The sequence below is a fragment of the Podarcis bocagei genome (genome assembly GCF_964188305.1).
Source record: "Podarcis bocagei genome assembly, chromosome: 1".
Lineage (NCBI taxonomy): Eukaryota > Metazoa > Chordata > Lepidosauria > Squamata > Lacertidae > Podarcis > Podarcis bocagei.
This window is the reverse complement of record NC_138125.1, coordinates 3,674,406-3,687,448: the sequence shown is the minus strand read 5'-3', so window position 1 is coordinate 3,687,448 and position 13,043 is coordinate 3,674,406. Positions and strand designations below refer to the sequence as shown.

The 13,043-nt window shown below is 43.6% G+C and overlaps 1 protein-coding gene across 1 annotated transcript in view; it reads left to right on the top strand.

The window, feature by feature from the left end:
* SOS2 (SOS Ras/Rho guanine nucleotide exchange factor 2) overlaps window positions 1–13,043 on the top strand; it is a 42,590-nt gene that overhangs the window by 15,269 nt on the left and 14,278 nt on the right. The window contains exons 8-13 of the mRNA XM_081195472.1: window positions 4,375–4,473; window positions 6,576–6,703; window positions 7,527–8,182; window positions 8,328–8,409; window positions 9,917–10,039; window positions 12,015–12,118. Of these exons, the coding sequence (XP_081051598.1) occupies window positions 4,375–4,473; window positions 6,576–6,703; window positions 7,527–8,182; window positions 8,328–8,409; window positions 9,917–10,039; window positions 12,015–12,118 (1,192 nt within the window). The remainder of the gene's footprint in view (window positions 1–4,374; window positions 4,474–6,575; window positions 6,704–7,526; window positions 8,183–8,327; window positions 8,410–9,916; window positions 10,040–12,014; window positions 12,119–13,043) is intronic.

The window sequence follows — 13,043 nt, the reverse complement described above, 5'->3', positions numbered from 1 at the left end:
TGCCCTATTGTTTGTATTTTCAGCTCCTCTCTCATTTTTTAAAAAATGTGCCCCATTTCTCTCATTTAAATTGCTTTCCACTTAGGGCTCCTTAGCAGATCTAGCCATGGAGTCCTTAGGATATCCCTGAGCTTATTCAAATCGGCTTTTCTAAAATCCAAGGTACACATTTGACTACGTTCACACTGATTCTACGTAAGATCAGGCATTCCAGCATTGCATGGTCACATCCCTACTACTTTAATGTCATTGGCCAACTCTTCGCCGCTATTGGTTAAGAGTGAGTCAAGGACAGCCAATCCCTTCATTCCTTCCTTCCTTTTGAAAGAGGATGCCTGGAATTTGTTCGGAGATTCCATGCTTGATGGAGTTTGTCTCCCAGCATATATCAGGGTACTTGAAGGCCACATGACTACTAATTCTTGCTTCTCTGAAACATCTGTCATTTCTAAAAGGAAGCCACAGCTTCCCCTTGTTTTGGTGCTCTCCAATCACAATATGTTTTTTCCTTGGTTAATTTTTACCCAGGTGCCTTCCATGGGACTACCTTGTTCGCTCTCTAGAATTTCTGTGTAGATGTACATATTTTTGACATATAGCACTAGTCCCCCTCCCTTCCTGTTGCATACATTATTTTTGAACAATTTGTCCTTCCACTGCTACATTCCAATCATAAGAGTCATTCCTCCAAGTCTTAGATATACCTATCCTGTTATATTTACCTTCCTGTCCTGGGAGTTCAAGCTCGTCTTGTTTATTTTTCCATTCTTTGTGCCTTCGTGTAGAGTCAGTAGAAGTCTTGGATAGTCCAAGGAGCGATGCTTCATTGTCTCCCCTGTTATTTATAGTGTGGGGTTTGCTAGGCACTCCACCCCAAATCTCCCCCAGCTTCTCCTGTAGTGCCCAGACCCCTGTGTTAAGTGCTTCCCTTTTGTACTCACCTGCAAGCTATTATTTCCACAAAATTTAGTTAAAAACCCTCTTGATGAAGTTCCCCATGCTTCTTCCAGGCACATTTCCCCCAGGTCTTGTGTAGTGAAGCCCATCTCTCTCCAGTAAGTCGTTCAATAAGAAAGTTTTAACTGTTGTCCCACAAACCAGACTTTTCTATAGCCCATTCTCTCTCTGTAGCTGGTCACTCTCCTGAAGCATTCTTCTCTCTGTTTGTGGTCCTCTACCTTTTGCAGATAGAATTGACAAGAAAACCACCTGAGCCCCAAGATCCAGAACTTTGTAGTCATATGTGATGTGTTCATAGCTATGCCTGGCATTGTCATTCATTCCCATGTGGATGAGGAAGAAGGGATAATGACCGGTGAGCTTGATAAGTCTTGGCAAACTTGCCCATCACATCCTGGATCCGGGGAGACGGCCTTCTTCACACCTGGACAGGTTCGGTTGGCACAGTGCCACCTCTGTACCTCTCAGTCCATGGCCATCACCACCCTTCTCTTTCTGCATGTGTTGGTGAAGTCTTATATGTTTTGAAGGGTTAAGAGCAGGGGTCAGCAAACTCTTTCAGCAGGGGGCCGGTCCACTGTCCCTCAGACCTTGGGGGGGGGCAGACTATATTTCGGGGGGGGGGAGAGAATGAATTCCCGTGCCCCACAAACAACCCAGAGATGCATTTTAAATAAAAGGACACATTCTACTCATTTAAAAACACGCTGATTCCCGGACCGTCCGCGGGTCAGATTTAGAGGGCGATTGGGCCGGATCCAGCCCCCAGGCCTTAGTTTGCCTACCCATGCTTAAGAGTCTTCCATCCCACCTGTTGCAGCTGTCCTCTGTTTAGATAGTCAGAACCACTCTCGTCTGAAAGGTGCTGAAAATGATGCATTAATTTCAGTGGTTCAGAAGGCTTTCTGATAGACCACTATGAGAACAGAGTCCTGGGCTGGGTGGGCCTTTTGCCTGATCCTGCCAGCTCTTCTTGTGTTCTCCCATGCAGTGCCCCCCCCCGCGCCCCCGCTCTCGTCTTCTTTCCTCTGACCTTCCTGCTTCAGTCCTTGTGCTTCTTCGTTTTTACCTTCTGTTCTTCAGAGAAATAAACTTCAATTTGCTGCAGGTGTAGTCCATATTACTTTCAGGCAAGGAAGAAGATTATTTATTTACTGATTACATTTATATCTCACCTTTCTGTCCAAGAAGCTCAAAGGTGGAATACATGATTCCCCTCCTCCCCATTTATACTTCCTGTGAGGTAGGTCAGGCTGAGAGCTGGTGACTGGCCCAAGATCACCCAGTGAGCTTCATGGCTGAGTGAGGAATTTGAACCCTGCTCTCCCAGGTCAGAGTCCAACACTCTAGCCATTACACTGCACATGTTACAAGTCGTTACTGCTGTCCATCTCCTTAGCTCTTGTTGAAGTCCTAAACTCTGCCTCTGACAAGGAAGTAGCTCCTTGCTTATTCCTTCCTTCATTTATTGCCTATAGGTTGCCTGTGTGTATTGCTCCCAAACTTTCCCCCTCATGGATCACTTGAAAACTGCTGAGCAGACCACTTAATATTCCCCGTTCCCCGCCTGTTGTAGCAATTTCAATCTGCTGTCCTAGATGCTGTGTGATTTTTAAAATTGTATTTTTGTTGCTTCTTTTGTTTCTTACATTTTATCGTATTGTATTACAATTTAAATCCCATAGAATTCTTCACAGGCATGCCTCAGACCACCTGAATGATGTTTTTGGATCGCTGGTGGTCTGCAGACCACAGTTTGGGAACTCCTGGTTTAGACGATGAATTTGCCTGCTTCATAGAGATTGCGGGCCAAGCCCCATTAAGCGACCAGCAATCCCAGACAGAATCATCATCATCATCATCATTCATTCATTCATTCATTCATTCACTCATTCCCCAGCCACTCTTCAGCAGAGGCTGCTGGGTGGATTTGCAGAGGAGCTGCTACCTCAACCATTTTCATAATACTATGAATCTTCATTTAAAATCTATTTCGTAACATCACTTTTAAAAACAGTAAAAGCAGAGGAGCATAGGAAGCTGGCCTTATGCTGAGTCAGACTCTTGATCCGTTTAGCTCAGTATCATCCACAATGACAGGCAGTTGCTGCCCAGGATTTCAGGCAGGAGTCTTTTAAAGCCCCACATGGAGATGCTGGGAGTTGAAACTGGGACCCTCTGCATGCAATGAAGGTTCCCTGCCTCTTGAGTTACAGCCCTTCCCCAAGGGTCTCTAAAAGTGCAGTTGGGAATGAGCATTTTCAGCTAATTTATAAAAATGGGAGTGTGGAAGAGAGAAGAGTACAGGAAGCTGCCAGAATCGTAGTCTGGACTAACCCTGTTCTACAATCTAACTGTCTGCTCTGACTATTGAAAGTTGTTGAGGGTCAAAATGATTGCATCAGTCAGGGGCTGCTCCAATCAAAAATTCTATACAGAATGGGAATGCATAGGGGAATACATGGAGAAATATGGTGTTAAAGCAGAACTCTTAATAGGCAATTGTTAAGCATGTAAGGACAAAAGAAGTAATTATAATTTATCAGTTTTCATGTTATTTTGTTAAAGCAACTAGAAAAAAATATTATGTTGGGAAGATCTCACACAGGTGAAGGGAAGCAGTGGGGAGGAGGGGAGGGTTAGGTTGAATTTGGGAAATAAAATAATATATGGGACAGCAAAGGATATAATAGATTCTTATAGAATAGTAATATATTGTAACCAGAATAGAAGTTCAAAAGGGGAAGTAAATGTACTATTAGTATTTTCATTATTGCAGTAGTTATTATTATTATCGGTAGAAGGCAATGTTAACAGACTTCTTCGTTTTGCTGTCTGTATAATTTTCTTAAGTCAATTTTTTAAAAAAGTTGTTGAGGGTCTTGGATGGAGAGCTTACCTCTCACCTGCTACCTGATGCTGGAATTTGAGCCTGGGAGCTTCTGCGTGCAAATCATATGCTCTGTCCCTGAGCTGTGGTCTTTCCCCTTCTGACTGGGATTGCTCAGTCAGTAGAGCATGGAGCTCTTATTCTCAGGGCTGTGGGTTCGAGCCCCACAATGGGCAAAAGATTCCTGCATTGCAGGGGGCTATGCTAGATGACCCTCAGGGTCCCTTAAAGAAGATGAGAGGTACATTGTGTTCTGGTCTTTCAAAAACCCTGCTGGATTACTGTGCCCCACCATACCAAATCCATCAAGGCTTTTAGGTTAGAATCATAGAATTATAGAGTTGGAATACACCTGGGGGTCATCTAGTCCAACCCCCTGCAATGCCGGAATCTCAGCTAAAGCATCAGTTTAAAAACCTCCAAGGAAGGAGAGTTCAAAACCTCCCAAGGGAGTCTGTTAAACTGTTTCCTCGTGTCTTTCGCGTGACAAACCACTTAAGTCTGGCTTGCTTTTTATTCTTCAGTCAATCGCTGATGGCTTTAAAGAAGCAGTACAGTATGTCCTCCCTCGGCTCATGTTGGTTCCTGTTTATCACTGTTTGCACTACTTTGAACTGTTACAGGTAAGCACATGCTCTTAGAAGGAAAGCAGAAGTTGGGACTTATTTATGTTTATCAAGGCCAGATCTGTTGGTGAAGTATAGAGCGTTCTTGGCACTGCTTCTGTTCTTATGCAAAGAATGCTGGACTAAGAGGACCTTGATCTGACCCAGCAACAAACTTCCAGTGTTAGGCAAGAGTACATAGAATCATAGAATCATAGAATCATAGAGTTGGAAGAGACTACAAGGGCCATCGAGTCCAACCCCCTGCCAAGCAGGAAACACCATCAGAGCACTCCTGACATATGGTTGTCAAGCCTCTGCTTAAAGACCTCCAAAGGAGGAGACTCCACCACACTCCTTGGCAGCAAATTCCACTGTCGAACAGCTCTTACTGTCAGGAAGTTCTTCCTAATGTTTAGGTGGAATCTTCTTTCTTGTAGTTTGGATCCATTGCTCCGTGTCCGCTTCTCTGGAGCAGCAGAAAACAACCTTTCTCCCTCCTCTAGGTGACATCCTTTTATATATTTGAACATGGCTATCATATCACCCCTTAACCTCCTCTTCTCCAGGCTAAACATGCCCAGCTCCCTTAGCCGTTCCTCATAAGGCATCGTTTCCAGGCCTTTGACCATTTTGGTTGCCCTCCTCTGGACACGTTCCAGTTTGTCAGTGTCCTTCTTGAACTGTGGTGCCCAGAACTGGACACAGTACTGCAGGTGAGGTCTGACCAGAGCAGAATACAGTGGCACTATTACTTCCCTTGATCTAGGTGCTATACTCCTATTGATGCATCCCAGAATTGCATTGGCTTTTTTAGCTGCCGTGTCACACTGTTGGCTCATGTCAAGTTTGTGGTCTACCAAGACTCCTAGATCCTTTTCACATGTACTGCTCTCAAGCCAGGTGTCCCCCATCTTGTATTTGTGCCTCTCATTTTTTTTGCCCAAGTGCAATACTTTACATTTCTCCCTGTTAAAATTCATCTTGTTTGCTTTTGCCCAGTTCTCTAATCTGTCAAGGTCGTTTTGAAGTGTGATCCTGTCCTCTGGGGTGTTAGCCACCCCTCCCAGTTTGGTGTCATCTGCATGTTCAAGGGTAAACTTAAAGTAGGTTAGTTATGCCGGCTGCTCAGAAATCTTTATCATATATAAGAAGTGCTTGCTGGATCAGGCGAAAGGTCCACATAGTCCAGCATTCTTTTCTCGCTGTAACTGACCAAACGCCCCAAAACAAGGACTCAAGTGCAACAGCAACTATCCCGACTTGTGATTCCCAGCACCTCCTGGCCTGTGTTTCATTTTAAAACACATCGGTGGGCCCCAACGTTTTAGCTAAATGCATTTTGGAAGACCAGTTGCCGTTCCAGTCATCCCAACCCTGGACTAGACTGTTGTGTACTTCACAATAGCTGGGATAGTTCATCTGGTAGAGCCTGAGGCTCTTAATCTTAGGGTCATGGATTCAAGTCATATGTTGGGCAAAAGATTCCTGCATTGCAGGGGGGTCAGACTAGATGATTCTCATGGTCCCTTCCAACTCTACAATTCTGTGGTTATGTTGGCTTCTGATTTTGAAGAAAGTAGGGCCAGAGGCAGAAGAAAGTCCCTTTCAAAGCCCAAATGTCAGTGTTATGCCCTACAGGAGTATAAAGTAAGGATTGCCGTCAGTCAGGTATCAAAGAATGAATAGCTCCTAGGCACCGTCTTTGTAATTAAAGTCCTGAGCCCACAGTTCCTCAGAAGCTTTCATTTTCACCGGTGAGGCAAGCTTTCAAAAGCTTCCCAGAGATAGTTTCAATGAATAGTTTTGCAGTGTTTGCAGGAGGAAGTGAATAATTGAAAGGAATGCTCCACTTTCGGTGACTTGACTTCAAGGAATGTTCCGTATCATGACTGCTTGGAATTTTGTCATAGAATTTGGAGCGGCCCACTGCCAGAAAACATACCTGTATGACGGTCACACAGATGTTTTAGACATGCTGCTTGATCCTATGCACATTTGCTCATGGGAAAGCCCTGAGGAAGCTAATGGAATCTACTTCTCTGCGTGCTACACAAATCCTTTTTTCCTGCCCTCAGCAATTGCTCAGGTCTGATGGAAATAAATGTCTTTCTTTTCAGCAATTGCAATACTGTAGTGAAGATGTAGAAGACTGCGAATGCTTGAAACAAGCCATCACAGCTCTCCTTAATCTCCAATGTAGCATGGAGCGCATCTATAACAAGCACTCACCTAGACGCCGGCCTGGGTAAGGAAGTAGCCTAACGGTGGACTTGGCCATAGCCTGAGACCTTTGGGAACAGCAATTCATAGGTTGAAGTTTGGAGGGGGGTCGCACTGCAGGAGTTGGGGCTGTGGGTGACGCATCCTAATAGTTTCTCTTCTTTTAGGACCTGTTCACAAGATGGGAGCCATCCACCTGCCCAAATTCACAGTGGGTTTCAACTTGCATGGCAGGTCTTCCCTTTTCTCTCCTCTCTTCAAAATGGGGGGGGGGGCATGTACAGGAGAGGAAGGTGAAGCCCCCCTGTGCAAGCAGAAATCTGTTTGGCAGTAGATGTTACCTTTGTGCTTAAAAAGCAAGCATGTTTTCTAAACACCTACATTCATCGTGCATACACAAATTGGAACCTGGGCTGTCTGTGGTTCCCATTCAAGCATGAATTCAGTGGCAGGCAAGGATATACAGCTAATGTGTGTGATCCCCATGCTAGTTTGGGGGGGGGGCGTGTGGCGCTTTGGGCTGACTTTCATGTGTTTTTAAAGCTCATTTTTGTGGTGGTGAATGTGGCCAGAGGAGTATGTAAATGAAATCAAGCAGCTTAGCCTGATCCTTGATAATGTTTTTCCTCCTAGCTAACGACTGTCGATATTGGGGGAAACTCTTAAACTCATATATTGTGTTGAAATAAATTAAAAAATTGTCCAGTAGCACCTTAGAAAGTTTATACCCAGAACAAACTTAGTTGGTCTCTAAGGTGCTACTGGGCAATTTTTTAATTTTATTTATTTATTTCGACTGCGTCAGACCAACACGGCTGCCTACCTGAATCATATATTGTGTGTTTTAGGGAGCCAGTGTTTTGGTTCTATAATCGCCAAGTAAGAAGCAAGCACCTTGCCATTAAAAAAATGAATGAGATCCAGAAGAACATCGATGGCTGGGAAGGCAAAGATATTGGCCAGTGCTGTAATGAATTCATAATGGAAGGGACATTGGCACGAGTTGGAGCCAAACATGAGCGACATGTCTTTCTTTTCGATGGCTTAATGATCAGCTGCAAAGCCAATCACGGTCAGTCGCGGCTCCCGGGCTACAGCAACACAGAGTACCGACTGAAGGAAAAAATTGTCATGCGGAAAGTCCACATAGTTGATAAGGATGACACATGTGAATACAAGAACGCCTTTGAACTGGTCCCTAAAGATGAGAACAGCTTCATGTTTGCGGCCAAGTCTAGCGAGGAGAAGAACAATTGGATGGCGGCACTGATCTCCCTGCAGTACCGCAGCACCCTTGACCGAATGTTGGATGCGGTGCTGTTGAAAGAGGAGAATGAGCAGCCCCTGCGGCTCCCCAGTCCGAGTGTCTACCGCTTTGCAGTGGAGGACTCCGAGGAGAATATCGTTTTTGAAGACAACCTTCAGAGCCGGAACGGAATTCCCATCATCAAAGGTGGAACCGTAGTGAAGCTCATTGAACGACTGACCTACCACATGTATGCAGGTATCCGGCTTTCCTACCTAGAGGGTTGATATCTCTCTTCATTGCATTATTGGCATGGGGGAAAGGACCAATTGTTAACTAAAACCAGGTTAGAGATCTTTCATGTGATAATTGTATTTAAACTTATTCCCGTTTGCTTTTCTAGATCCTAATTTTGTGCGTACTTTTCTTACCACGTACCGCTCATTTTGTAAGCCCCAGGAACTCCTAGCTTTGTTGACAGAACGGTAAGTTAAAAAAACCTCAGTTACTTGGCAATTGATTTAGCTGTTACATTTGCAATAAGTGTAAGCAGATTTCTTGTGTTGGCACAATCATCTTGGAGCTGTCTATTCTAAGGGCTTTTCCTAATTCTCTCCTGTTCTCCAGAGTCCATTAAGTGTTTAATTAAATAATGCTTTTAGGCTGATGTGGTCTCTGGCAATCTGAAGCTAAAACAGTCTGGCCTAAACCGAAAGCAGAATGTTTACTGAAAAAACAATGTTGCTGAAGGTTGATTTTCTGTGCAAAAGATATCCCTAATAAATCTAAAATGAAGAGAGTGAAAGAAGGATGGTGTCAAATTTGGCCTATTGACAACACAGTTCTGGATCTTAGCTTCTCAGTTGGCTTTATAAACCTTCCAGCTGGGAAGAAAGGCTTGAAAACAAAAGAGAGAGATTGCAGGAATCTGATCAAGTCATTTTTAAAATGTTTTATGAATGTATGATTTTGTGAGAGGCCTGTTAAGAAGCATTGGATTGGCAGCACTAAGGCTCGTCCCAACTGTCCAGAGAATGTGAGGTCAGATAGCAGTCTGAGCAGAAAACGCAGTAGGACTTGAGGAGAGAGACTCCCATCGAACAGTGGATCAGCGTTTTTGTTTTTAGTTACTGTAGAAATTATCCCTGAAAGTATAGTATTGTGTAATAGTTTTTAAGAAATTATTTCTTGGTAACCATTTAAAAAATGCTCATTCTGCAAATTTTCTATAACATTGGAAACTGCATTTTATTTGTGCAACTTCGATGGGTATGTTAAGACATGCTAATCATGTCCAGAATGACTGGGAAATAAATAATATTCCCATTACTGGAATTTAAAGTAGAAGCCAGGAAAGGTAATTGTTGAGATATTGAGGGAGCAGAACTTCATGTTGCAAAAGCATCGAAAGATATAGAAACATATTTTTTTAAAAAAATCGTTGGGGGATGCAAAAATTGGAACATCAGAATTAAGATAGATCTTATAAAGACTTGCCGATCAGAAGGTCGGCAGTTCAAATCCCCGCGACGGGGTGAGCTCCCGTTGCTTGGTCCCTGCTCCTGCCAACCTAGCAGTTCGAAAGCACGTCAAAGTGCAAGTAGATAAATAGGTACCGCTCTGGCGGGAAGGTAAACGGTGTTTCTATGTGCTGCTCTGGTTCGCCAGAAGCGGCTTAGTCATGCTGGCCACATGACCCAGAAGCTGTATGCCGGCTCCCTCGGCCAATAAAGCGAGATGAGTGCCGCAACCCCAGAATCGGCCACGACTAGACCTAATGGTCAGGGGTCCCTTTACCTTTAATAAATAACAGGCTATTTGCAGGTTAGGGAATTCAGTGCCCTAGAATCAACAGCCTTAATATTTCTTAATGTTAGCACTTTAGCCCCCACCCTCACCCAGTTATGGATCAGAATGTATTCTAAGGTAGTCCTCCTTTCTTTGTGTTCTGGATGTCATGTAACTCACCTTTCAACTCCTGTTTATTACTAGATTTGAAATCCCAGAGCCTGAGCCAACAGAAGCCGATAGGCTGGCAATAGAGAAAGGAGAACAGCCAATCAGTGCAGACCTTAAAAGATTTCGCAAAGAATATGTCCAGCCAGTGCAACTCAGGTTTGAGCTTTCATCTCTTTCTTAGAATCTGACTTAAACCATCAAGGGGGAGAATGTGTGGGTTACCTCATTTCATGTGAGAGTGCACAATGCTCATGTTGCTTGGGAATGGACCTGGTTTATGTGGGGAGGCCAGACAGTTCAATATTATACAACCCCTTGACTTCCTCTTGCGTAAGGACGTGGTAGGACTGCAGCCTGGGAGTTTACCCTGAAAATCAGTGGACATGGTACCAAGAGAGGGTGCAGCATAGCAGCTAAAAATGTGATCTGCGAAATTCAGACCTCTCACTGGGTGTTCTTAGGGGGGAAAAACCTTTTCTCGCAGGATGCACCGTCTGCAAAATGGGAGCAATAAATTGGCTCACCTTACAAATTATATTGTAAGAATTACAGTGATTAAATGTGTAAAGCACTTAAACAGCTAGGAATGATTACAGGGTTCCCCACACAAAGCAATATAAATTACATTACCAGGCTTGTAGTAAAAATTATTATTATTAATTTGATTTCTTACCTGCTCTTCACTATAAGGTCCCAGGGTGGGTTACAGCAAGCTTAATGCAAACAGTGTAAAGGTCTGTGTTAATGTTAAGTAGTACAGTGGTACCTCAGGTTACATACGCTTCAGGTTACAGACTCCACTAACCCAGAAATAGTACCTCGAGTTAAGAACTTTGCTTCAGGATGACAACAGAAATTGCACGGTGGCGGCACGGCGGCAGCGGGAGGCCCCATTACCTAAGTGGTGCTTCAGGTTAAGAACAGTTTCAGGTTAAGAACGGACCTCCGGAACGAATTAAGTACTTAACCCGAGGTACCACTGTAGTGAGAAAGATAATAGTGAAAGTATCTTATTCATAAGTCACAGATAGGTCAGGGCAAATGGTGGACTCTCTATTGTTGTTTGACCAGATGCCCATGTAATATTGGAGGTGTTATTGTGGCACTACAAGGGAGAAGGGTGAATTTTCACTAATATTGTTGGAAGATGTTTCTGCTTCCCTTATGAAAAACATGAGCATGATCTTGGGAATTAACCTGTGCCTAAATGTGTCTGAAATAATACATGTACTGGGGAGATTCCAAATTGCATACCTCTAAGGCAGATTATGGGTTGTAGCCAGCTAAGTTTTACCCATTGAAATGGATGAACCTAATTTAGCAATAGGGACGCGGGTGGCGCTGTGGGTTAAACCACAGAGCCTAGGACTTGCCGATCAGAAGGTCGGCGGTTCGAATCCCCGCAACGGGGTGAGCTCCCGTTGCTCAGTCCCTGCTTCTGTCAATAGCAGTTTGAAAGCACGTCAAAGTGCAAGTAGATAAATAGGTACCTCTCTGGCGGGAAGCTAAACGGCGTTTCCGTGCACTGCTCCGGTTCGCCAGAAGTGGCTTAGTCATGCTGGCCAGATGACCCACATGACCCTCGGCCAATAAAGCGAGATGAGCCAGCCCCAGAGTCGGTCGCAACTGGACCTAATGGCCAGGGGTCCCTTTACCTTTAATTTAGCAATGTCCATTAATTTCAGTGGTTCTACTCTTGAGTTTGTCTAGCATTGATGCAACTCAATGTTTTGGATTAACTATTAGGAAGTTGTTTTGTGGGTCTTCATATGTGTGTCTGATATCTAGGCCTGTACTTACAACTTTCCACTTGAAGCCTTGGCTTCAGATTTCCTACAACAATGAGAGTTACGCGGTTCAAGCTATTTTGGGAGAAGATGTGTGCTCCTAGTACCTATGTCTGTGTAGAGAGATTTGCAGTTTGTTAGACACAGGGGATTTTAATCCTCTAATCAGAAATTAACTTGGTGGCTCACAAAATAATCCACATTTTTAAAAAAAATAATCAGAAAATGCCATCCATCTCTAGGCTTGATTTCTCCTTGGTTGAACGTGTCTGCCTCAGTCTGGGTTTATGAAAACTAAACTGGTGGCATTTTTTTCTTCTCCTCCCACTTCTTTTCACCCCCAGGATATTAAATGTGTTTCGGCACTGGGTGGAACACCATTATTATGACTTTGAGAGAGATCAGGAGCTACTTGATAAATTGGAAACATTTATTTCCACTGTAAGAGGTACGTGTCTTGAGTTGACTTTTGTTTAAATTGCTCTGTCTCATCTGCTATGTGGATTTAGCATCTTAAGAAATTCTGAAAATTCTGCTTGGCTGTGCTTACTCAGAAGACAATGGTATTTACAAGCACTACAAGCCGACGACATTCTGTCAGTTTCCTTTCCATTTAACTTTGTTTTGCAACAGGAAAAGCATCTCAGTTTCATAACTTCAATCAGAAGCTCTTTGAATCTGTGTCTTGCTTCTTCCAGGAAAAGTTCACATATAAAGTAGTGCTGTAAATGATTTAAGAGCAACTTCACACATGGTTTTTGTCGAAAACTATGTGTGCAAGGTGGCTTCAGTCAGCTCTCCGGGAGCCTGCATGTTTGCTCATTCAAGCTAAGCCATAGTTTGTCTTAGCATTATGTGCAAACTGGGACACTGTGTACATAAAGGTGTAGCCCTTTGGAAGAGCTTGACTTGCACTGATATATTTAAACTGCTTTCCCCAGCCTATTCTATAACTCATCCAATGAAGCTGGTAGTTGGCAGATTCAGAGCAGACAAAAATAAGTACCACATTTTTCCGTGCATAAGATGCCCCCATGTATAAGACGACCCCTATTTTTTTAACCCAAAATTAAGAATACGCACTATCCGTGTATAGGACAACCCCTTACTTTAAACTTCAAAAATTTAAGGAAAAATATAGTCTTATACACGGAAAAATACGGTACTTCTTCACATTGCACACAATCAGACTATGGCATTCACTCCCACAAGATGCAGCAATGGCCAGCCAACTTGTATAGCTTTGAAAGAAGATCAGATGAAATCATGGAGATTATGATTGTCAGTTGCTATTATCCACGAAGGCCATGTTCTGACTCCACTGTCAAAGGCAGTGTGCATTTGAATACCAGCTGATGGGACTCACAGGTGGA